This window comes from Lichenostomus cassidix, chromosome 14 (genome assembly GCF_008360975.1).
Source record: "Lichenostomus cassidix isolate B80296 chromosome 14, HeHo_3.0, whole genome shotgun sequence".
Lineage (NCBI taxonomy): Eukaryota > Metazoa > Chordata > Aves > Passeriformes > Meliphagidae > Lichenostomus > Lichenostomus cassidix.
Genome location: NC_139495.1, coordinates 9678131 through 9704438, shown reverse-complemented (window position 1 = coordinate 9704438; position 26308 = coordinate 9678131). Strand labels below are relative to the sequence as shown.

The following is a 26308-nucleotide window of genomic DNA, read 5'->3' as shown; positions in this document are numbered from 1 at the left end:
TCACCCATGAGGCGAGCCCTGAGCGGGGAGGCGCCCCGGGGCTGAGGGGTGGCGGGCAGGCCCAGGGCCCGCGGTGCCCGCCTGAGGGGGCCGGGCTGCCGGAGGATGCCGCTCGCAGTCTCAAGTGTGTTTTACCCCTTTACTCGCAGATTTTAAGGATAACCTAAACAAAGTGTATGAAGCCATTGAAGAGTCGGACTTCCTGGCCATCGACGGGGAGTTTTCAGGTACGGTGGCAGCTGTGTTGTGATTGTGAGCTGCTGGCAGTGTCTGAGGGGTCGTTTGCCCTCGGTGCCCGAGTTCGCTCCTCTGATGTGTCTCACGCTTGGTTTGAACAAGCTAAAGCTGAGGCTACCAGAAAGTGATTAAAACATTTGCTACGTGCGATAGCAAGACTTTGGTCAAAGATACAGGTTATGCTCATGCTGCTTCTGCTCCCACAGTGATCCTTCAACATATTAACTGATAGTTGCAGCTCAGGGTAGAAAAGACAAGTATTATATATCTCAGGAAAGCAATGAATTGACATAAGTGAGGGAAGCCCTGCAAGTGTTTGGATAGTGAAAGGCAGCACTAAAAACGTGTGTGTTTGTAAAACCCAGAGGGTGTATGCAGCAGAGCAATGCATTAATAGGTACTTTGCTTTTGGAATCTGGAGTTTGGTTCACCCATGAGACATAAATGTGAGCAAGACTAGGTTTAGTTACAAGTGGTGCTTATGTAAATACAATTGTTACTTATTGCCTAAGGTGACTAAGTTATTCAGTAAATCTCAGGGCAGCACTCTTCCCATTTGTAGTTTGGCTTTGATGCTGCATTGTGTTGTAAAGCCCATCTACATTAGGATACTGGTAGGTCTTGCCCTGTTACTGATGTATTGAATAGGAACTAGAATGACAGAACTTTTGCAGAGGAGCTTTTCTTCTATAACACCACTATTAAAATGAGTGGCTTTTATGCAGTAGTATTTATCTCAACTGAAGTAATTGTAGCATGTACTTTTAAGTGAAAACATTTTTCTTAAATTACCAGTTATTGCATTGCTTTGCTGTGGTTAATTTTTAAAAGCTTACCGAAAGCAAAATATATTCTGCTTTTTCAGGGATCAGTGATGGGCCTTCAGTTAGTGCACTAACAAATGGCTTTGACACTCCAGAAGAAAGGTATCAGAAACTTAAAAAGGTAAAGTGTTTACATGGACTAAAATGAAAACTGGAGCTGCTTCAGGTGCATCTTTTGTGTGGGACCAACAGGTGGAAAGAGAGATGGAGCTTCCCTCAGTTCTTGTCTGTTTGTGGAATGAAAGTGCATCCTGAAGTCATCTTGGGCCAATAGTAAGATGATTAAATGGGGATGAAAATTAGTTGAGAAACTCTGGTGTATTTACCTTAAAATTACCAGCAAAACAAATACTGGTTAAGAAGATTCACTTAATTTTGAAAGGGAGAGAAATCATATGTGGATCCTGGTAATCTTTAAAGGTGTACATGTTTTATTCTCATACAAAGTTTTCCTTTCCTTTCCAGCATTCCATGGATTTTTTGCTCTTTCAGTTTGGCCTTTGCACTTTTAAATATGATGACACAGAAGAAAAGTATGTTACTCTCTTATTACTTGTTTTTTTTAATTGAGGATTGTCTTAAGTAATGCTGATAAGCTGTATTGACATGTATCTCATCTTTTCTACAGGTATATAATGAAGTCGTTTAACTTCTATATTTTTCCAAAACCCTTTAACAGAAATTCGCCAGATGTCAAATTTGTCTGTCAGGTTAGTAGAAAAACAAGTCTGATTTTTGTTGGTTAAGGTATATCTGAAACAAACTTCAACTTAAAAGGTAGAAAACTGTACGTTTCTGTTCCTGTTTCTTTTTGGTTTTTGTTTTTTGGTTTTTTTCTTATAAGTAAGCACAGTTAAGAGCAATCCCAAAAATGAGCTTTAAAGGAGTATCCTTGACTTCAGTTTTTAAATCTTGTTACGCATTACATTGTGTGGTTTCTGGAACTGGAGATAACATTCCAAACCTAGCAAGATGATTCTATTTTTTTTCCCTTTCTCATTGAACTTCCAGTTTCCTTGCTTTTTTAATCCTTTATTCTCATCTGCTTATCTCACTTTTGCTGCTTCCCAGGCTATTGCCAACATTTTTCTGGTCTCAGATTTGTTCTCCTGAACTGCATTTTGGTTTCTTTAGTTTCCTCTCTCCACACAGTTTGTTCTTTCATCTTTATCCCTTAACCTATTCATTGTTCTCGTACTTTATGGAAGTTGAAAATAAATAGAAGTAGCATACTCTAAATTCTTAGTGGCTTCTTTAGAGTCACAGACTTGATTGTTCTTGGCTTTGGACTTTGTATAATTTCTTGAAAACTGTGAAAATAACTGAGTTGATCTTTTATCCCACAGCTACTTTTGCCAATAGTAAAGCGTTTTTCCTCTTGTTGCAGAGTTCAAGTATAGATTTTTTAGCAAACCAAGGATTTGATTTTAATAAAGTTTTTCGCAATGGTGAGTTGTTTTGGTTTTTGGGTTTTTTCAATTTCTTTCAATGATGACACCTTTCATCGTTTTCTGCAAAAAGAAAAAAGGCTGCCATTCATGATACTGTCTTAACACGTAATGAAGTTCTTGAATTATTCTTATCCAGTCACTGTTGTGCTGATAGTAACTCCCTTTCCAGGAATTCATTGCATAATTGAACAGAATGGAATTCCCACTTACATGAGAGCTTGGTTGTTTATTTTTGTATAGAGGCAAAGCATGAATAGAGAGAGTTACAATGTGTGGAGCTGTAATGCACCAGTAGTAATGTCTGGGAAAGGTACCAGTGCATTGTGATAGGGGCTGCTGCAGTCTACTATTGAAGTGATGCAGATAGCAAGGAAGAGAAGTGCTCTTTGTGGTTGTGATCTGCAGCTCTGCAGTGCTGGGGCACATGCCTTGTGCAGAGGAGGCTCTTTAGGGCAGTGCTGCCAGCTCACCTGGCATGTGCTGGAAGGCTGGACAGACACAGAACCAGTGGGATCTAGAGCAGATGACTGAAAAGGAAGGATCTGTTTTCAGCCTTCAGGGGTGTAACAGAGGCAAATGCTTGAATGCCTACACAGCCCTAATTTGTCTCTAATTATAATGAGTTTTTACTTTTTTTTTTTTTAAATTAGGAATTCCATATTTAAATCAGGAAGAAGAGAGACAGCTAAGGGAACAGTATGATGAAAAACGTTCTCAAGCCAATGGTGCAGGATCTCTGTCATACATTTCTCCTAATTCCACAAAGTGCCCTGTTACAATTCCTGAAGATCAGAAAAAATTCGTTGACAAAGTAGTGTAAGTAACACTGTTTAATATCCTTTGATGTTGTTAAAAGTGAAATGTGAACAGTAGTGGACTTTTTGTGTGTTGAAGCCATTTTTATTAGTTCACTGTTTGTAAAATGCTGCTCTTTTTGTTATGAAGCATTTTCTTGTCTTTTTGGGGAGAGCTGTAAACTTCCAAGAAATAAAACAGTAGATATAGCAGCAAATAATCTCTTTGTTCCAGGGAACAAATAGAAGACTTATTAAAGAATGAAGAAAATGAAAGTTTGGAACTGGAGCCATGTACAGGGTCAGTTTCTGAAATTGCATATCTTCTAACTTTTATTTTGCTCATACAGAATTAGGGGAGTGACAAGGAAGACTATGTTTACTTGGGTTGACTGTAGCAAAGTCTACATTTAACTGACTTTTTAATGTTGAGAAAACATGGTGTCTACGGGTGTTGTAATTTATTTTGAGCTGTAACTTCTGCAGGTAGTGGCAAAATATTTAAGCATAGCCAAGAAATGTCTTGTATATGTGAGCTGCCTTTTGTTGTTGCTGAAGTGTTCCATAAGCCTTGGATATGCATTTTATAATCAAACTTTTCAAATCTATTGAGCTATCAGTTTTTCACAGTGGACAGTGTGTGACTGTTTTTAGTAGGTCTCCTTCCCAAAAATCTATTTAGTTTCAGAGTCTAGGTATTTGGAGAGTATGATTACATAAAAAACTTTAAAAAAAAAGAATTTAGAAGTAGTAGAACATGGTGAAGCTGGGGACAAGGTACCATTACTGTATCTATATTGAGTGGTCATGACTACAGAATACTCTCTTACGAGAAGAGATTTGGGTAACTGTAAAAAATGGTGTAAATGCCTTTACAGCTTGGCAACAGAACATCAGAATTCAGTAAATCTCTTCCTAGCTTATAGGTTCTGGTGGAAGTGACTTTTGCATTAAAAATCTTTCTAAAAATGAATACAGAGTCAGCTTTTACTGAGTATAATTTCTTGGAAACACTGTGTAAGGGGATTATTAGTAACATGATTGTCTTTTGGTTTTAGATTTCAAAGGAAATTAATTTATCAGACCTTGAGCTGGAAGTAAGTTACTGGTAATACTGCCTTACTGTATATTTTTGTACTTTTGATAAAAAATCTGGGTAAGATCTGATCTACTTAACCTTGGGTGATTCATTTAGACGTTTCTTTCCCTTTAAAAGAAGACTTGTATAATGTTCTGAAGATAAATTACCTTAAACTTATTTGTAATGATTAACTTAGGTATTTTACAGCTTAGTATTTGTTTTATCTTGGCTAAATAAACGCTCTGAATAGAGTAGCACAGCCTAGAATTATGTAACAAATGCAGCATGCTAGGTTTTCAGTGAACAGAAAGTGCATGTGCTTATACAGATTTCAGGGCTCTGCCTGAAAACTGCAAGTTCTGTGGTAGGTACTAGTATGTTTATAGTTTCCTGTTAGATGGCAAGCATAAGCATTTCTGATAACTTATTACATTGCCTAAATATATCCCTTAAGGCCTTAGGAGAAACTCTAAAACTGTAGAGTAAGGTTTTCACTGTTCTGATTTTACCAAGATGTGGAAAATCCACAAGTCTTTTTTTTTTTTTTTTGTATGTTTAGTAAATTCGGTGTTGCAGCACTGAATCTGGCACTCTGTTACTTACACTGGAAGTGGATAAAACAAAGATTCTCTCTATAAAGTGGAATCTCAAGAAGTGAGCTTGAGAACTAATCTGAAAGGAGGCTGAATTGTTTTCAACAATTTTTTCAGTGAAATTTTTTAAATATATGGGTAGAATATCTATAGCTTTCTGTAGCATATAGCTTTATGTTTGTCTGACACTTATCTTTGCATCTTCTCTGAGTGGATGGAAGAATGTGTTCTTGAGTTATGTTTTTTTAACATTCAGCAGTGTTGCTCTACTGCAGCTGTGTACACTGTGGGTGTGTATTGGAGAGAGAAAGCTGAGCTGTGAAGGTAGCATGGAGATAATTAAAGCAGAAAACAGTGAAGTTACTGATTGTGTCCTGACCTCTTCACAGGTCGTTTTCTCTATTGAGGTGTTCTCTTGTGCGTCAGTGTTTTGGTGCATCCACATGAGGCAACTCATAAGTGAGATGTAGACTCAAAACTCTGAGGAGTCAGGGTGGAGAGGACCCAAGTGTTTGGAATGTACTCTCCAGTACTAATTTTAGGAGTAGCTGGAGGACAAGGAAACTTGCTGGTTCTGCAGTGGTTAACACAGTTGTGGTTAGTTTATTATAACGAGATGATGAGACTAATTGCTATTCATTAGGCAGTAAAAGGCAACATTCTTTTATCAGTTGGATGCTCTGTGTATGGTAGTACTTTAGAAATTGAATGTGATTGTGGTGGCATGATGCAACCCTGTAACAGCAGTGATGACATTTGAGTTAATAATTCCTATTAAAATCTACTGCTAGCAGAAAGTTAAGGGCTGTTAATATATCCTTAAATAAGTGACAGGTTAAAGGTATGCAGTCTCCAAAGAAGCTGTCTTGAGGCTGCGAGTAAATGAGAGCCTTCTCACCAGTATTTTTGTTTTGGGTTTCTTGAAAGCTAAGATTCTAGATTGTGATGAAATATATAGATGATGTTTACTTAATATCACTAAAATAAGAAGTTACAGGTTCCACAGCCATAGCATGGGAAATTATGTAAGTACTAGTTACAGTTTAAGTAATGTAAGGATACCAGTTAAACTAGCCTATTGCTTATAATTTTCCATTATTTAAAATTAAAAAGAAACTTGTAATAATTCTTTTACACCTAAGACTTACAGTAATAATGCAACATGAAATTACTGAATCACTGTTGTGGTTTCAATATGCTAGATGCCAAATGAATAGCTATTTATATGTACTTTTCATTTGTTTTCATGTAGGTATCCAAAAGGTATCCATGTAGAAACTCTGGAGTCAGATAAGGTAACTAGGCCTGTTATTGCCTCTAACATTTGTTCTGTTTAAAGGAAATTGTAGTTCTCAATTTTACCATCTCTCCTGACTTCTAGATCTAAAACTTGAGCTTTGTTATGCAAATGCATATATTGGAATACAGTGAACTAGTTCCTAAATAAATAAATCTTCCCAACATGTGGAGTGTGGGCATGTATTTGTGTGGCTTAATATTACTTTTAATGGGTATTAAAAGGTGTTTTAAAATACAGTGGATCTGATGTTCAGTATTTGTGAAAAGTAGATTGTGATGTTAGAGGAAAAACTTCGGCATCACATGCTGTATCCTCACTTCCCAGCACAAGTCTCTGCTCCAAAAGGTATTTGAAGCAATATATTTATAAGAAAATGCTGATAACGTTTTTTGAGAAGTGAAAACTGGATTTAGGAAAAGTTGGGTTTGGTGGATGAATCAAATACAGCTTTCTAAAGCAGGCTTCTGGGAGTAGGTGATAAAGTGGTGCCTACAATAGAAACAGTTGTGTTGCCAAGTAACTGCTGCTGAGGTATGACAGTTTTCTTTACAATGTAAATTTACAGAAACTTGCAGCAACCTCAAGTCTGAACTTTCCAGTCATTCCTCAAACTATACATTTTTTATTTTAGAAGGAGAGATACATTGTTATTAGTAAGGTAGATGAAGAGGAACGAAAAAGAAGAGAGCAGCAGAAACAAGCAAAAGAGCAGGTAAGTAAATTCAATTTGATTTGTTTTTGTGAGAGAGGATGGGGGAGAATCTCTGACTTCACTCAGCAATGTAAAAATGCGGGGTAGGGTTTGGTAGTGTTTCCCTTTGGCTTGCTGTGGGTGGCTGAAACTGATCTTCTAAATTCTACCAGATAACTCAGGCTTTGCAACAGAACAAAAAGAGTTGCAAGGCACTCTAAAAAACTTTTAAAAATCAGACTTTGTGGAATACTGATTGAGGGTATTCTGGAGCAGTGAATACCTCCTTCATGTATCTGCTCTCTCCCAGAAGCGTGGCCTAGTGATAGGAAACATCAGTTTCTTGCAGAAATTCTTGAGCAAGTTGTTACATTGTTTGGATTCACAGTCTCCCCTTCGGCTTCAAAGCTTGATTGTTCTTGGCTGTCTGAGTTAGTGTCCTGTGCAGTTAATGTGTCATTTTTCAAGAGAAACACTGCTATGGTTACAAGCTGACCAGAAGGTCATGCCTGGTATATTCAGGCACTCTCACTGTTTATGGGACTTCGTATTTTGCTTCCTGAGTGATGCAAGTTTCAGGAGGTCTTAAGACTTGAATTGTGGGAATTCTTGATCAGACTCTTGTGATTTGTCCTTTCATATATCAAGATAAAGTCAGTTTGGACGGAGCAAATAATACTTCCATGCAGAAAGTCTTTTAAGAGGGAAAAGAGACATCTAAAGAGACATTAACTAATGTGACATCTCTTTACAGAAGGCAAGTCAGGAACAATTTACTGCTATAGTAGATTTTTCTGAAGCATTTTTAGTGGGCATATTACTTGCTCTGATGAGTGACATTCAGAGCTGAACTAAAGTAACAGTGAATGTTTTTATTGAATTTCAGTTACGGTTGAATAAAGACAGATAACACAAGGCAGAAATTACTTCCCTAGACCTGAAAAAGAAAAATCCGTTACAAAAGTATGTGCTGTAGTCAGATACCCCCCTGTTGCTGTTGAGCAGTTAGCAGAGTAATGAAGGTACCAGTTCTCAGTGGCAAGAAGGAATGACCTTTATTGTTTTGATTTCATCATATATATAGAGTTCTCAAAAGTCACCCAGATTGGTCAGTCAGAAGCCTTCCCCCAGGCCTGATTGGCCAGGCCTGCACTGTCCAAGTTCTAGGACACTGTTCCAACAACATCCAAACTTTATCTTTATTTATAAAACACAAGAAAATTCTCATGGGAAAAGCCTGTGCTAGCCACACCCCCCAACCAATCAAGAGTCAGTTTATACAACAATATTATATAATGTATATAATTTTAATGTTTCTTCTTGGTTTTGTTTATATAAATAATGAAGAATGTATATTCCCCAATCTTAGTGTTAGCATAAAAGTACAATCTGATTTAATAGAAGTAACAAGCAGGATTCAAACAATATATGTAAAAGGCACAGCTGAAGATATGTAGGTTAATTTTAATATCTGCTGAGCTGTTTGCAGTGTAATAGCTGCTGAGCACTACTGGAGATCCTGTGCTGACAATGAACTGAGTGCAGCTGTTACAGCTCTGGTTGGGATGAAGTTACCCTTCTTTGTAGCAGCCCAGATTTTGCTGTGCTTTGCATTTGTGGCTACACCACCAGTGATACTATCCATGTGTTTTGTCTACTGCTGAACAGCATTTGCACAGTGTCAAAGCTTTCTCTCCCACCCTCCTCCAAAAGCAAGGAGGCTGGAGGGGTTGGGCTCTTGTTATCTTTATCCACAAGTCTTGTTGTCTGTCTTTGAATTTTTGAGTGAGGGGAGTGAGCAAGGGGCAGAGTGGCTATTTGGATTCTCACTAGGGGCACCAGGGCAACAGCCTGTGAGTTGTCCTATTTGACAGAGAAATCGAGCTACTTGTAAAACAGGAATTCTGTCAGCAACATCCTGCTTTGACCTCTTGTATCCTCCAAATATTGACATTTCCTCTGTGATCTGTTCTTGGTTATGTCTGAGAAACAGTTTGAGACAAACTGGGTATATCTACCAGTTTTCAGGTACAGTTTTGGCAATATTTGTATTTATGTTTCATTAATTTCAACAATATTTGCTTACAGGAAGAATTGAATGATGCTGTAGGATTTTCCAGAGTTGTTCATGCCATTGCTAATTCTGTAAGTTAACATGATTTTTAATCTACCTCTGTTCATAAGAAAGAAATAATTCAAAGAAAGGACTCTCTTGCTGTAACATTTTGGAAGAAAAGGTGAAATACAAGTTAAAGTGACTTAAGTTTGTGTTGCTTCATGTTTTACAGTTATTGATCCTAGTTGGCTAAGTAAGCTCTTAAACTGAAGAATGATGTGAAGAGTTATTATCTGTGAAAGTCAACAATACCAATTTCTTAGGGCTTTTACATATCTAAGCTTTGGGATTTTTTTTCTCTGTTCTAAAATGATTGTGTGTTTTTTCCCTTTTTTTTTCCTGGCAGTTAAAGGCTATCAAAGGAGGACTGTTGTCATGTCAGATGAATCAAAGTTAACATTTAAAAAACTTCTTGTGTTTTCTCAAGAAGGAGCTTGCTTGTACAACATCTGGCATGAAAGGTTCTGCACTGTGATAAGCCAGACCATGCCCTTAATACCTATTGTGTATTATAACCATAAGGAATATATTGTGTGTTGTTGTATAAGTAAATTAAAAGGAAATTACTTCAATGTCAAATAAATTACATCTGGAAACCAAGTTGTAAGTTCTAGTGCATCTTCTCAACATTTGAAGCTGCTGCAGAAGCCTGTGATAAATTGTTGGGAGTAGAGGAAAAAGGAGTGGCTGCTCTGAGAGAATGGAGGAGTGTGTGGGCCAGGCACGGAGCAAATGGGGAGGTTTGATGTGTATTTGTTCCCAGCTGCTCCTGGATAGCATCTGGGATAGGGGATTTTACAGATTCCCTTTGCCATGGCTGGGACTGGAAGTGTAACAAACATTTAATGTTCTTTTTGCAGGGCAAGCTTGTTATTGGGCACAACATGCTGCTGGATGTTATGCACACCATACATCAGTTCTATTGTCCCCTGCCTGATGTAAGTAATCTTTTGAGTGTTCCGATGATGAAATAAATGCCTTTATATATTTGTCTTTTAGTCTTATCTCTCCACACTTTCTTGTGAATGGAAGAATTGGTCTGTCTGTGAAGAATTATAGGAAAGTGTTTTTAAAAACATCCATTTGTTACTTCTGGGCTACGGCCTTATTTTCTTAAGTCTTTATCTAGAAAGTTTAGTTGGATTCTGTTGTTCTCCTTTGCATTTTAAAATGTTCGAATCAAATACTGAAATTGTGTTTTTTGCATATATCAGATATATTTAACTGTCTGACGTTATAAGATAATGGTGTGGAGCTTCAGAACAATTGTGGTGTTTATCCTGTTGTTTACAAAATGGAGATTATGTGCTTTCCTATAATATAGTACACTTCAAATGATAAGCAGTCTTGTAGCAGGATGATATTCACCGGGGTGAAGAGGTGTAATGTTAGAATAATTGGAGGGAGCACACTTTGACTGCAGCAGGGCAGTCTGACAGCTCATGTCTGGACAGTCTCACAGTTCAGTTAAACTAAGCAATGTATTGGCGCCAAGAATATTGTCTGAAGACCCCAAAGCTCTTACTGGAAGGATGCCTCATATGACATTGTTACTTGCAGTCTTAAAGGGCTTGTGGGTGTTATGGGAAGGAATTGATTGTAAGATGGGAAAAAGAAGTTTGGGACCTGTCTGGATGGTGTTGGAACATAAGCAATTGTTAGTTGTTCCTGTACTTTTGACACTTGGCTGATCTAAACCTGTAGGCAGTCACTGAATATCTGGAGTGACTGCTTATATTCCATTGAAATGCTAAATGCTGGGAACACTTAAGAAGAACTGTTAACTAGGCTGGAATTAGAGGTAGCCCAGGTTATAGAATAGGATAAGGTGTTGGCAGTGATAGAACACCTAATTACTAATCACAGACAAATCAGAAATACTTAGTCTGTAGTTGTGTGCAATTGCAGATGGTGTCTATGGTAGTGCTGACAGATACATCTCTTACATGGTGAGAATTCAGTTACTGTAGCTCACTTTTAGAGACTGTTTGGATTATTGTAGCTACTGCTATCTGTCCTCCTGAGGCTGTAAACAGTTCACTGACTTGGATTTTATCTTCCGGTTTAATGTTAAATTAGGACCTAAGTGAGTTCAAGGAAGTAACATCATGTGTCTTTCCCCGGTAAGTTCTTAGTTCAAACTTTCAACCATTTCAGTATAGTCTTAGCAAGCTGATCTTGTTTGTCCTAGCCCTGTACCCTAGCTGTTACTGGAAAAGAAATTTGGATCAAGTTAGGCAAATACAATTTTTAAAGTGTTCCTGAGTAGCTTTTCTTTTTTTTTTTTTTTTTGGAAAAGCAGTGCTGTTGGTTCACTTCTTGGCAAAAGATGCACCTTTGCTACTCCCCTGGTTTTGGCATGATGTTTGGTGTTTTGAGCATATACTTCATTTGGAACAAGATTTATTTATACTAGTTGTTTGCATCTCTTGCTGTTCCTTAGTTGCTGTCCTTTTTCATGCTGAACAAAGCCAAGGAATGTGTTGGCTGTTCCAAGATCCAGCAGTAATTTTCAGTAGGGTGTATCTGCTGTTTCCCAGCTAATACACTAAAACGTTTTTTGAGGATTTGGCAAAATGGGCATTCTTCTGTTTCAACCTATTTAGCTCTTGTTTTGTTTCTAGGTTACTGGATACTAAACTGATGGCAAGTACACAACCTTTTAAGGTAAATTAATATTATAGAATGATTTGGAGGATACAAACTTGCATTAATATGTGTATTGAAACAAATTATATTTCTTTTTAGAGAAAAACATCTAATAATGTTTTCTCTGATGCTCCTTTTATTGTAGAAGAATGATTTTTCTTTACCTCTTATCTGAACTTGCAAAATTTATAGAACACAAATTTTTACTCTCCTACAAGTCCCACTAGTGACTTTTGTGTTTGAACCTTTAAGGTAACCTGGCAGCTTTGAATTCCAAAATGGTTTTTGGTAGTTAAAATGTGATCTGTAGATTATTTTCTTCCTGTTAAGTAGTGCATCCCCTCAGGAGTTTAAAAAAAGTGCTGTTCATGAACAAATAGGACCTGAAGCTGCTCCTATATTCAAAGTCCTGGAGTACTGTGAATGCTGACTTGGATTTTTCTGGAAAAATGCTTTATCATCATTAGGTTCTCTTGTGGCCTATTGCTTAGTGGGTAGTCAGCAGGAGGAAAAAAAAATATGGGTTTCTCCTAAAATCTCTTAGAGCATGAATTTTATTCCTCTAAAGAAGTATTGAGATAAGTGTTCATAAGCTCTTGTTTTCCCGTGTGCCTTTGAATTTATTAAAAAAACATGCTGAGGAAGCAGCATCTATCTTTGTGCATAACTCTGTGACTCGAGAGCATTGCATAACAAAGCCTTACTAAAATATACTTGTAGGTATTGTCAGGTTTGTGTTTCACACTGCTGTGGTAAGAATAGAGGCTTTGGCATTCTGAAAAGTAAGAATCCTCCACGGGTTTTATGGTTGGTACAGTTATGTTGATATTTGTAATTTCAGAGCAGGTGCTTGGGTTCTTAGGCTGTTGTTACGAAATGCTGCTTTGGGTTGCCAAATTGATGCATCATTTGAGCTTGTTCGTTGTACTTGGTTCTTGATAACTCTTCAGTCTGCAGACTTGATGAGGAATGTAAACAGCTAAGCTTGATTCAGAACCAAAGGAAATCTGGTCCTCATAAGTCTCAAACAACTTTAAGAAAGATTGTGTGAGATGTTTTGCTTTCCCTGGCTGTTGATTCTGCATGTCTCCACTGTACTGATTGGCAACATGTATTTGATGAAGAACTTCAGTAAGAAATTAATCTGTAATACATCTTTGTGGCTTTGTCGTTTTCATGCATATGTAGATTCAATGATGCTGCTCAGCTCAGTTGAAGTGTAGGAGCAATTTTCTGATTGTCAGGCTTCTTTCACTGTCTCTGTATTACTTTAAATCAGCAGTATTCACACTTAAAAAACTATTCAGGAATGTCCAGTCAGCAAGCACATTTCAATACTCACCTTGAATGACCTCAACCATTATGATCAATATTTAGAATATTTTGGCTTGCTGTTTGTGTTGCCTTTTCCCTTGCCACATGTGCCCTGCATGAAACCAGATTCAGATAGAAATATTACTGTGGCACAATTAATCAATAATTCTGAGAAGTATTAATTAACGCTTATGACTCATTATGATGCAGGTGAGGCAAGTTAACTTTGAAATTTGTCATGACACACCTCTGGTGCATTAGTTTGAAATGGGGCTAAGTGTAAATCCTTAGAGAACACAAGGTGGCAGCAGTAAATACTCATTTGATCCTATTTGATTTCAGTTTCCAGGGAAAATGTGCTTGGCATTGGCAGTTAATGATGGCTTTTCTTGCAGGAGATCATTAATAATACATCACTTGCAGAACTGGAAAAGCGTTTAAAAGAGGTTCCATTCAGCCCTCCTAAAGTTGGTAAGGATATATCAAAATGCTCTTATTTCTGAAGTGTTTTCTTCTTCCAGAGGAAACAAAATGTTTTGATTATTTTTGTTCTTGGTCTGAAATATAAATTCCTGTACTACTACTTGATGTTTTGATGAAGGGACTTGAAATGAGGGCGTTATACCTACAGTGCAGTTTTATTTGGAAGTGTGACCAGAACTTAATAGGAATCCAGATAGTAAAAGAATGGATGTGTGCAGTAAACAGCAGCTTCACCATCTTCTGGGATGTTTTTTTAGATTAATTTTTGAGGATTAATTTGAAATTGGTTTAAAACTTTCATTTGGTTGTTGTCCTTCAGATCAAAGCCAGAGCACTCCAAGAGGCACTTGGACAAACTAAACCAAGAAAACTTACACAGTAGTGACCAGTTGTGTGTGTTCTAGAAATTATTGAGGTTCCTTTAGTAGGAAAATGTTTTTTTTTTTGCTTTGAGGTGAGCACAAGGATATGTAATCAAAGGGCAAGCTTAGCTCAAGGTTCTGGAATTTTTCTTAAGCTGCTGATTTAGAAAAGGGAGGGTAATACTGAAGAGTGAAGATATTCTTTGTGGGGAATCCTACTGTCATTGTCTTAGAATTAACACTCCATTTTGGCTAAGTAGGTCTGGGGATTAAGGGCTTTTTATTAGGAAATACTTTCCATCTTAGGAGCCTTTTCGTATTTAAAAATGCCAAACAAAATTGCCTTTTCAAGAACTTAAGAAGTTTCAAAGATTCTGAAAATTTTATAAAATTCTCTGAGTGATGTAATGGTCTGACAAAATCAGCCTGTGGGTAAGCATACAGGATTATCTTTATCTTTTGTGGTAATACATTTATAAATGGCTTTTTCCCCTCAGAAAGTGCAGAAGGATTTCCACGTTATGATACAGCATCTGAACAACTCCATGAAGCAGGATATGATGCTTACATAACTGGACTGTGCTTCATTTCCATGGCTAATTTCCTAGGTACCTATGAAATCTTTTCCAAACCTTCTCCCTGGTGCTGTCTGTAGCTGCTTATTACATACTGAATTTGTGCTTCATTTATCAGGTTCATTCCTCAGTCCTCCGAAAAACCATGTGTCTGCTAGATCAGAACTCATTGAACCTTTTTATAACAAGTAAGTAGTTGTATTAAAAAACCTGCTGAAACATGGAAATACAGCACCAGCTTTAGCAGATCTATCTGTAGCCTTGGAATCAATGGCTAACTGCATTTCTCTTTAAACAGAAGTTTGATTGCTTTTCTGGTTCATGCTGGTAGTGCTGGATAGAGGCTGTGAAGGAAATGCCTTTTCTTTTGAGAATGGTTTACTTTCTGCTGACCTGTGAAAGGACACTTTCAGGAGTACCCAGCCTGTTTTAATGGCCGTGCCCATGCCAGTTAGATATGTTTAGTTGAGGATGTATTTACAATTAAGAAAATTATTTCTGGAGTAAGCTTCTGAAGTAGTGGAACTGAAGAAAAACTGGTCAGGTGCTCTTATGTTGTAGGACACTCAGAAACTGGTGACAGTGAAAACTGAGTACACCTAACAGTCTGGGAGAGCTGAAGTCTCCATATGGTAATGTCAATCCAAGGAACACAAAGCACTGGTATTAACATTGTTGGGTAACCCATTTCTAAGATGGCATAAGAAACATACGTGTGTGAGTTATGAGATGGTGCTATGAGCAGTATTTTACTTTTGAATTGGATCTTCATGCAAACTCCTTGAACAAATGGAAGTAAGAACTGAGGAATCTAGAAGCCTTTATGCACAGATTTGATTCTCTACATATTTAATCTGTAGATTTTACCTTAGGAAACTTCTAAAGGTACTAAAATGTGTTACATAAAGGAAAAGGAGTTGACAAAAAGATTCTAGAACTTACTCTGTTTAAATTTGTGATAAATTCCATCCTTTCAAACCAAGTAATACAAGAGTTGGCAAAATTAATTATTTTAGCTTCAGATGGCCCACACAAATGAGGAAATAATTGTGATCAGTGGCTTTCACCTTTCATTGTTCTGAAAGTTGTATTATTATAGTGAGAGCAGTTATGTGAATCTCTTGACACTGAGACGTGAGGCAGTAACTCCGTATATTTTAGCAGATCTTACAAATATTCCCTAGATAAAACATGGACCCACAGTGACTGCTTGATTTGAAGGTGAAGATAAGATTGATCAGCACAATTTCATTTTAAGATGGGATTTGTTGTAGGTTGTTTTCAGGAACACCAACACACACACATGGCAGCTAGTAGATGCCAGTTAAGCAGGTTAATTTTTCAATCATTAACCAAAATTCTTTCTAGAAATGCATATTTGCAACAAGCACAAACTGCAGCTTCTGCAACTGTCACAATAATACGTTAAATTTAAGCTTTTCAAATTAATTGTGTACTTCAAATATGACATTCCTCTAGCAGTGACATTTCAGAGTTCTGAGAGTGAAAGGAAGCTTGCTGTGTCTGTTCTGGCTTCAGAGTTAATGCTGCCTAACTGTAATGGAAGGAAGAGTTAACAAAAAAATTGTAGGGAAAACAGCTGCCTTTTTTTTTTCCTTTTTTTAAGCAAGAACTGAAAATTACTGTTTGCTAGAAAAGAATGTTTATCCATTCTGTCATTATTCAGAACTTGTAGCTTCTTGTTTCAGAAAAGCTGTATATTATTTTTGAATCATGGAAACCTGGAAGACTTTCCACATCTTACTTTCACACGATTTTAGTAGCTTAGCCGTATTCTAACTAACATCTGCCACATCACCTAAGTCAGAGCCTAGAGATGAGGCTATCTCACCTTTTCCTTACAGTGAGCAGGTGAAGGCTTGTATTTTAAGCTGGTTTTCTTTCTCCTATAATGCAAACTAACAAACCAGAATAAGATAATTCTACTTATTTTTTAAATAAAGAAGATTTAAGTACGTGTCAGAAGTCAGGGCTGTGAGGTATTTAAATGAACAAGTCTCTTGCTCTGTTCAGTTGGTCTCTGTCTGCAGCACTTGGTGTTTTTAGCACCTGTAGTAGCATCCAGGGCTCTGCAGTTCAGAGGTACCCAAGGGTGCCTAGTGAGTGTGTTGCTTCTGGGCCTTTTTGGCAGGTGTGCTCTGGGCTGCCAGCCACCTTCCTGCTACATCTAGTTGTCCCTAGTTTGTGGTCTAGAATCTTTCCCTAGCTGAGCATTCTCTCTTCCTACTGGGGAGAAAAAAAAACTATCTTCCTCCTTCCTCCAGAAGTTCTACCTGATCCTGTGGGCAGCAGTCAGAACAAGGAAACCTTTTCCTTTGTGCTGTAGTCATGTTCTTCAAGCAAAACACAAACTACAGCATGCAAACAGTAAGCTAAACAAATGAAGGTTATACCTTATGTCACAAATTTTTTCCTGAAAGAAGCTGAGGACAGGAGTTTATTGTAAGGCAGCTTTTAGAAGCAGCTCTGTTTGAGCTATTATCAAGATAGTCTTGCAAATGTTCTTTAAAGCAGACCATGATTCTTGGGGTTGCTCATAAAGTCTTAATTTCAAGATCTCTGAATATCTCTGAATATTAGATGTTAATACTTAAATACGGTTTAGTGATGAAACTTTCACATCATTGCTAGGATTTTGGAAATGTTTCCTGTTTGAATGGGCTTGTCACTACTGTGATTAGTGAGAGTAAATACAAAATTGAAACATCAAACTCTGATTTTTATTAACTTAGCTTTCAAATGAAGGTGATAGCTTTTTCAAGAATAAATTTAATGTCTTTCATTGTATCAGCAAAATTATGGAACTTCCTGGCTTGCTGTTCAAGAGTGATGGCCAATATAGGTTAATGTTCATAAAGGTTAATGATGAACATAGGTAAAATCTTTAGTTTTAGGACTTTTGTGAGAGTGGAACTGATTAAAAACAGACTTTGCCTTAGGGTTGTTTGGCTCTTTTAGGCATAATGCAGTGAGTTATATGATAAACAACTCAATAAGCCAGGAATTCCAGAGATGCATTTCTGTAATCTTTATGCTTTATTGTATATACAACATCTTTGAAAAATCCTGTTCGTCTGCTGTGAGTAATCCCTGATGAACATTTACGAGTTGAGATGGGACTCTTTATTGCAGTATCTAAACTCTTATGTGTATCATTTGGATACTGTTATTGCGTCATGTACTTTGGAGTTGATTTGAAATTTTTTGACTGTTTGGTTTAGGGCAACAGCTCTTTTCTTCCTTATTTTCTTGCCCCCACCCATGAGAACCTCAAACTTTTAATGACAATGTTCTTTTCTGTCTCTTTGGGTTGTTCGAATGCTGTTTATTCTCTTGATGGAGCTGGAGGCAGGGCGTGGAAGAGGTGTAGAGAAATGAGAACACCATGTTTTATGGAGCTGAATAGCGTCATGATCTGTAGAAATATAAATTATCTTAGAAATGTTTTTTTAATAAAATGGATATCAGAAACCAAAATCCATGTAAATCACTTGGTTTTGTGCTATATTTGTGAAAATTTTCTCAAAGGGAGCTGGGTTCTCTGGCATGTATTGCAAATCCATCAGCTTTTCTATATTAAATTTTCTTTGCAAAATTATTGCAAAAGGAGATTGGTGTGCTTTTGTACAGTTTGACCAATAACTTTCCACTCACAGTGTAGGAATGAACAGTCGCTCTTCTTGTTCTTGCAGCCACATGTGGCTGAAATAGTCACTGACCTGGACTGGTAATCTGAGCTGGGTTTAAAAAGATGCTTTTTCTTTTTTCAGCTGGGTCGGTTTCTCTACACAGTTCATCACACAGCTGGGAAAACTTTCATGCTAGCTCAGTGCAGAGGAACAGTGTTGACTTCTTGAGACGTTTATGTGAATGGCACAATGATAGCATTCCTCTTCTCATTTTACTTGACTTGCCACAGAAACAATTGTCTTCCAAGTAGCTACCTCAAAATACCTCAGAGTTCTTATGGAGAAATGGATCTCTGTCCTCTGACTGTAGTCCCTAAACAGTGTAGGAAATAACTTTTTTTGTAGCTTGGTCTGCTTAGCTTGTAAAGAAATGTAGCTGTGACATTGATTTTCACAACATTAACTCACAACTTCATGAATCTTGCTAATTTAATAAAGTGTTCATGCTGTCATACAGAAAAGCCTTATTAATGTTCTGCAGACAGGTGAGGAATCTTAGAACCATAGTTATGGATTCTTAATTATGAATTATGTTGGAACTCAGTGTTCATAATCCATGTGGTGTAAGTTAGTGCTACAAGATGAAGTTAATTCTGTAACATACTTGAAGTGCACTAAATATTAAAAGGACTATTTAGACTACAGGGAGTATGTGTGTTTGTGTGTGTATATGCTGTTTAGTGACATAATTGTTTGGCCAAACAAATAAATGTAGGATTTGTCTCAGGCAATAAAAAACTGATCTTAATTAATTTCAGATATATATATATTTTTTTCTTGGCATAAGTCTGTTCTTGCTGTTGGCCACTGTATAGCTTGCTTCAATATGATAATCCTGGGGGAGGGAAGCTTAACTAGTGTTCTCACCAGAAGTTTTTGTTGTGTTTTTAGTAGACATCATCTTTATTTTCAAGAAAACTACTACCTACAAAACTTAAACTAACTATTTGAGTGCTTTAAAAAGTAGTTGGTTTCAAGAACTTTGCAAAAGTTTGTTCAGACAGGTCAGCTTAAAACAAACCTGCTTTTTTTTTTTTTTTTTTTTTTTTGTAAAACCCCCCACTTTTCCTATCCTGCATGGATAATGGACATCCTCTATCTAGCAGATACTAAACTGCTCTTATTGTCCACTAAAAATACTGTATTTAGCCTATTTAGGCTGTGCTCTTTCTCTGCACTGGGGTCTGAAGAAGGCTGTGTCTCCTACTAACAATGACCTTGACCTTATTTCAGATGAAGATGTGAGCACAAATCATAGGTAATAAATCAAATTGAGCGTCTTCTGGCAGTCTGCAGTCCAGCTTACTAGCAGAGCACAGATCCCAGTTCTTTTCTGCCCAGCTGGATGCCTGTTACAGTGTTGTGATCCTGCCTGATGTCTTCCACCAGAGGTGGAATGTAGTCATATCCCTTCTATTGCTCCTTGGATGATGTGCCCCATGCTCCTTTCTTTGTTTTCCCCCTCCCTTTAATTCCGTCAAAGATACCCTTGTGGTGTGATCACTGTGCCTCCTTGTTTTCTGAGTAGATGGCTTTTTTTGTTTCATTTTTGAGCAACAGTGCTGTCACTATTACCCTGGATCTCTAGGGTATGTCAGAGGAAGGATATCTTCCTTTGTTTCCTTGTGGAAGCTGTGTTTTGAAGCTTGATTCCCAAGATGCCACTCTTCAGTTTAGACAGGTATGATGAAGCCAAGTCTACAGGAATCTGGCACCTGAGGCTAAACATAAGAAGAAACTCTGGCTTCTTTGTAGAATGTCTTTATCACTCAGTACTGTGCTGGAATTGGTGAAGTTCCTGAAGTTAATTGTTGAAGCTGTTTCTAATTTTTATAGATAAAGTTCCTTTTAGGTGCTGCAGTGCTCAGAGGGATGCAGTGCATGTTATACCATACCTTCCCTGAGACTCAGGAAGATAAATTGGATGGGACAGTGTGTGGCACAACTGGGGACAGTTCTCTCACCCTGTGGCTCACATGTGAACCTGTCATACAGTACATTTTACCTCAGTGTTTGGGGCTTTTTTCTTTCTCCTATTTAGAGCAAAAACAAGTTAACAACTGTATTTCAGTAGACTTTTCAGTGATACGGGGAATCGTAAAGGCATGATATCCTAACTCTTAGAAACTGCTAGTGAGTGTGGTATGATACAAAGAATCTCTAGGGACTTACAGATCAGTCTGTACACTTAAAATGTTTTTATCAGCTGTTTACATCAGTTAGTACTTAGTTGAATGCTGTAACTGTAATCTGATAAGCATTTTAGAAGCTTTTTAAAGTTACGATGGACAAGTTATTTATTTTAGCCCTCCAGTGAACACTCTACACAGCAAATGTTGTGTAACATCAATGTGGCATCGGTACCTATGACAGGATTTTAGGCTGTTTATCTTATTTTGGAAGGAAATATTTTTCAGAGCTGAGTAAGAGCTTTTATTAAAAGCATTTCTTGAATGTTTTGAGAAACTCTTCAGTTACATGTTAAAGAGGAAAAGACTCATTCCAGTTATCTCTGAAGAAGTCATGATGGCTTTTGCAGTTTTAGGTTTTAAGATCCATTCTGTCTAAAGCATGGTGAAGTGCTCAGAAAATGGGGAGATTTATGTGTGTTTAGAATGATGGCAGCTTTTACACTACCCACTGTGCAAAGGGCTCTTACTGCGCAGAGCTGCCACTTGTTACGTGTTCCTTCCCCACTTGTCTTAATTGTTTTCAACAGTAACAATTTGGGGCTTTTTTCTCCTTGTTTTCTTGAATAAGTAAAATTGCAGGCATAATGCCAAGTAACTTTTTGAATCTGGTGGTTGAATAAGAGATTAGACTTTGTTTGTTTTAACATAGCTTAAGATAAGTTTGGGTTGGTTAATTCTGCTTCTTCAGAAGAAACATGTAGAAAGAGTGTGAAAAGGAAAAGGTCTTCAGGCAGCAATTTGCTAATGGTTCTTTTCCATTTTGCTTTAGGCTATTTCTTATGAGAGTAATGGACATACCATATCTCAATTTGGAAGGACCAGACTGTAAGTAGCTTCTTTCACTGTAAACTTAGTACCATTCTGACAAACTTCCTGGAGGAGGAAGTGTAAAGATTAATTATATGTATCTATAGCATGGGATATCAGCATATCTGTCAGCTGTGTTTAGATTATTAGCAACTTATGAAATTATTTAAATATCTGCTCCCTTTTATTTTCTTAAAAAAAATAGTAAACACAGAAATTCTTCAACTTTGACCAGAGAATCTGCATTATAAATGGGGTTAATGAGAACAAATTACGTTAATGTTACTAAATGAAAGAATTCAAAATTAACAGTTTTATGGTTATTTTGGGTCACTATTCTTATGTACCATGGCACATAAAAAGTGGGATCTTAACACTGTCCTCTCACCCCAGCACTAGGTGCAGGATGCAAATTAGCGTATAACAAATGGTTCTCAAAACCTGGTGGCCACTTTGTTCTTTGAATTGATGTGCAGCAGTACCTCTCCTTATCTTCAACCTCAACAGCAGATGTGCCGCATGGAATTATGATAATGGAAAAACATTACTTAAAACATTTTTATGTTTCAGGTTATTTCAGTTTACAGGCCTGGAGCTGTAATTAGTTGATAATACATTTAACGGAAAAGAGATTTTACTAATGTAAAAAATGTCCTTACTCTTATGGGATGTTTCATTATGAGGAGGAAACCTTTGGATGAGTGTTTCCACTGATGCCTTAACTTAGGAAAATGTGAAGCTCTGGAGGTCAATCTGGTCCTTGACTAGGTGAAAGCTTAATTTTATATTATGAAGTCAGATACACGATGTCTTGAAAATTATACCCATTTGGAAGCAATGCTGATGGGGAGACATTTTCCACTTCTTGCATCGGAAAGCTCCGACTGGAGTGTGACTCTATTAGATGCCAGTTTAATAGTAACAGAATGCAGTTCTGGAGAGATGGAAGTAACTGTTGGAGAGGGAAATACATGCAGTAAGGGCATATATTTAATTTTAAATTCAGTTAGGTGGTCAGATCACTGAGCTCTGGCTCTGTGGATCTGTTGGAATGGTAATCTAATTACGTTGCATCTTCCTTCCCCAACTGTTTGATACTTAGTGGAAGAATGGGTAAATACTTTGGGTCATTGAGAGAATGCCAAAGCTACTAATTTGTAAAGATGCTACTTCCACTTGCTGGCCAACTTACAGGATTGTTTTGATACTTTGCCAAGAAGGGTTGCCAAAAAAGAGTCTGCCTCTGAGAGTCTGTCTCTTTTATCTGAAAGCCGCTCCTGTAGAGCAGACTGATGCAGATGTTACAGGAGAACCTGAGCCAGGGAGGCTTTCTAAGCCTCGGAAGGGAAAGCACTCAGGGGGTGGCATGTTGGACTGGCTGTTCTAGACACTTTTGTTGCTATTCTGAGATGTAAACACTACTGTAGGTTGAGGAAGCTGTCTGGTGGTTGTCTGTGGGGACAGTTTTGCAGAGAGGCAAAGCCATATAAAGAATATAGCCTTGTTTCAATGGTAGGTGCACTTGGAGTCTGTATTTTTTAAAAAGAGATTGAGGCACAGCTAGCTGGGTGACTGTTGGAAGTTGTGGTTTGTTTGTTTGTTGTGTAGTAACACAGCAAGTTTGTGCTATTTTTCTTGAAATAGCGGATTTCAGTTAGGTTAAATAGAATGAATGTGACTTTCATCGTCTTCTTTCATTACTGTGTATTAGAAACTCGTTTAAAAGAATGAAGTTGCCACACAAAATAATTGCAAAGCAGAATAAAAGTCAAATCTTTTTCACCTGAGTAGGTAGAAGTTAGAGGTGTTGACAGCAGATTCGCAGTGAATTTAGGGACAAACTGATACAGGAAGGTTAGGAATAGTTTATTAATCAATATAAAAAGGCTGTAATATCTGAAACTGGAGTTGTTCATGCTACAGTTTTCTACTACTGGATTACAAATGATTAAACTTTGAGTTGCTCTCTGTTCACTAGGCTGTACAGCAATCAATTGATCTTCTGTTGCTTGTGGGGGCTTGGTATTTGACTCATATAATGCAAAAAAATTGAATTTTAGTCCTTAAATGTGGTGTCCTTTTAGTTTAAGTAGCAGATTTAGGGAACAGGATTTCACCTCTGCTCATGAAGGTATTGCCTTTATAACTGCTTGTGTCTCTGTCCAGCCTGAGTGAGCTCTCAGTGCTCATGTACACCTGTAATTTATTACTAGGGAGTTTCTGGTAAACTCAGGCTAACTGACTTGTTCAGGTGAAACAGATGAAGACACTTAGCAGTAAGAAGTGGTTGATGGTCTGATTTTGGACATCTGCCTTGGAAAGCTCTCCAGTTTTAATGCTGAAAGCTAAGGACTTCAGAAACTAGAAAAGTTTGTATTACAAAAGAATTCAGGAGGGTAATTCACTAATTTATTCACTAAAATGAAAAACAGTCCCTATGTCTCTATACCAAAAGAAGAGAGAAGCTTTTCCTGAGAGTGTTACCAGGTGGTCAGATTAAAATCTGATCCCATCAAGCCGTTTGTAGTTAACCCTTGAGTTACCTTGAAGAAAGTGGAGCAGAACATTGCAAAGTGGAGCACTGGACTTTAATGGTTCAGCCTCTGTCATCAAATGTGAAACAACACATAAGACTTGGCAATGTGTCATGCATAACAAAATAGATCTCTGCAGATACCTGTGGAGAGGCCCAATTAATGATTTGCAAATGGTTTTATAGGAAAACGTAAAATATTGCAGCATCTTTGCACCTGAAAATAGTGATCCACTTGTTTATTTATGATTGGAATTCACAGGTTATAAAGGCTCATGTTTCTAGTGAAAGAAACTTCAGGGAGAAGTGTGTAAAAGTAAGATATATAGTGATAATTTCTGCTGTACTCTTACGATTTCCAGCAGTTTGATTTGGATTCTCTCTCTCAAAATCACTAAGTTCCAAATTACTTTCTATGTACACTATAGACTTCTTTTGTACTTCTTTAGATGTTGGCCTTATTAAGCTTTTTTTTAATTGTAATTTTAAATAATAATAAAAAGTCAGTTGTATATGCTAGCTTGTACCTAATATTATATGAAAGCTGAGTTGAACATTGTTTCACAGGAAGTTTTTTATTGATGGAAAAATGGCAAAATTGAATCCGTAATAGGAATTTTTTAAAGGTGGAGCATGAAGGGGCTGTTGTTTTTTTCTTCTGTCCTTGAATTTGGTTTGGTGCAAGGGATGGGAAGGACTAAATTAGTGGACGTTTCCCACTGCATGAAACGCTGTTTCAATTTCTTTTACAGATGAGCTAGTAGGATTTAGTATATCTGTCATGCCTAAGTGCAGGCATCTTCTCACTGTGCCTGGTGTGGTTTAATAGATCTTGGCCTATTTTCTTATTTAAAAAAGGAAGTGGGGGTTAAAAGATGACTGTTTTTAGGATATTCTAAAGATACTAGTAAGTGACTCTTATTTTAACAAAAGCGTTTTTGTTTTGTAGTGCAGCCAAAACGAGATCATGTTCTTCATGTTACTTTTCCCAAAGAGTGGAAGACTAGTGACCTATACCAGCTTTTCAGTGCCTTTGGTGAGTGATATAGTCTATCTTTCCTTACCTTTTTTATTTTTTCTTATTATTAGCAATAAATCTGGTTTGCTTTGTTATTTTAGTCTGTTGATGCAGACTTCCTCCTAGTGTAGGTAACGATGAATCTCTTCTTGTAATTATTGAATGGTGTCCTGTGGACTTTGTAATGATGTGTTGAAAATTACTGGTCTTATTAACTGCTCTTTAGAAAACTTTATATGGGGTGCTTGTTGAATATTGTGAGTCTTTTATCCTTCTATATATAGCCTCTCCTGAAAGGAGGTAAGAAAGGGAATGGGGATTGGTGTGAAAGGCAGATCGAGGTTTTAGGAACAGGGTTCATCCTGAAGTCTGCATAAAGCCAAACTGCAGTGTATGTAAGTCTAGGCAAGTAAGCAAGCTTGAAAATCAACTAATTTGATTTCAAGGTTGTGATCACCATCCAAGTCAGAAGAAACAGCAAAAAAGGTGTTTAACAACTGAGGACCTGTAGTGCTGTTGTTGCTCTACTAAGTAGAAGTATAAAATGTAGGTGCCTAGAGAGCTGAACTAGTTAATGATGGTCTCCTGATCCTTATCTCTTGTGGCTTGGTACTCTGTCTGTGCAGGGTCTCTGGACCTGTATAAAACTCCCTCAGTTCCTTCTGACAATTTGATTTTCACTGCAGCACAAGGCCAGTGGAGTGGATGAGATTTAATAGTCCTGACTGGGCAATGTAGAATGTGAGAATGTAGAGATGACAGGGGTTCTCCTGGGATTGCTGTTCTAGGGCAAGGAACATCCCTTTGGCCTCTGTTTCCATAGGTTTTTAAACCCTCAGCTCCGGTTTTCCCTGTGTCAGTGTGTCACGCGGGGACAGCACCGCCGCCAGGGGGCGCACTTGCACACCGCAAAACGCTGGATTTGGGAATTGCCAATTCTCGCATTTCAGATTGTAGAGCTGAATGTTTTCAAATTTCGGTTTACAAGCTCCAGGTTCAATAATTAATCTATATTTTTGTTTAGGTCTTATTGCCATGGTGTCTCAAAGAAACTGCAGATTATTCCTTCCCAAATTCTGGAATACAGAAGTACCCATGCTTCCCTAGTTGTAGGTGGACAGAGGCAGAGTGGCACAGCGTGAGGTTGAGCAATTTGCCAAAAACAAACAAAAAAAAAAGGCAGTAACAGGCATGATTTATAGCAGTTAAAGAAAAGTGTTTTGAAATCAGCAGTATTAATTGAATTTTACAGAAAAGTTATTTTAGAATGAGTTGAAGCAGAGTTATCTTCCATGAAGCTTCTAACAAAAGCAGTGAAACAGCTGAAGGGCTGCAGTGTCACACTTGGAAGTGGTTTACGTTTGCTGCTCTAGAAGGGGTGTGCATGATTCCGGAATCCTTCAGGACTGCCTGCATACCAAGTGGACACCTGTTCATGCAGGATGTTTTTATAGTCTCAGGGGTGAATGTAGTTTCACTGTACAAGTACTTGCAGCACTATGCAGTCTCTTAGAACGCTTACTTTAGACTCTTAAATTTGTGTTTGGTTGTGCTTATGTGAAATATGAAACCATTAAA

At 37.5% G+C, this 26308-nt stretch overlaps 1 protein-coding gene across 2 annotated transcripts in view; it reads left to right on the top strand.

Moving 5' to 3' along the window:
• Positions 1 to 26308, top strand: part of PARN (poly(A)-specific ribonuclease) — a 47634-nt gene that overhangs the window by 271 nt on the left and 21055 nt on the right. The window contains exons 2-20 of one of the 2 annotated variants that reach the window (XM_085074828.1): positions 150 to 227; positions 1103 to 1182; positions 1527 to 1594; positions 1690 to 1771; positions 2449 to 2509; positions 3163 to 3328; positions 3542 to 3607; positions 4365 to 4403; positions 6233 to 6275; positions 6912 to 6992; positions 9060 to 9116; positions 9948 to 10025; positions 11167 to 11210; positions 11712 to 11754; positions 13446 to 13521; positions 14393 to 14503; positions 14589 to 14658; positions 21142 to 21197; positions 24662 to 24748. In XM_085074828.1, coding sequence (XP_084930954.1) covers positions 150 to 227; positions 1103 to 1182; positions 1527 to 1594; positions 1690 to 1771; positions 2449 to 2509; positions 3163 to 3328; positions 3542 to 3607; positions 4365 to 4403; positions 6233 to 6275; positions 6912 to 6992; positions 9060 to 9116; positions 9948 to 10025; positions 11167 to 11210; positions 11712 to 11754; positions 13446 to 13521; positions 14393 to 14503; positions 14589 to 14658; positions 21142 to 21197; positions 24662 to 24748 — 1386 coding nt within the window. Of the gene's footprint in view, positions 1 to 149; positions 228 to 1102; positions 1183 to 1526; positions 1595 to 1689; positions 1772 to 2448; positions 2510 to 3162; positions 3329 to 3541; positions 3608 to 4364; positions 4404 to 6232; positions 6276 to 6911; positions 6993 to 9059; positions 9117 to 9947; positions 10026 to 11166; positions 11211 to 11711; positions 11755 to 13445; positions 13522 to 14392; positions 14504 to 14588; positions 14659 to 21141; positions 21198 to 24661; positions 24749 to 26308 lie in introns of those variants that run through there. The other variant, XM_085074830.1, reaches the window with a different exon arrangement.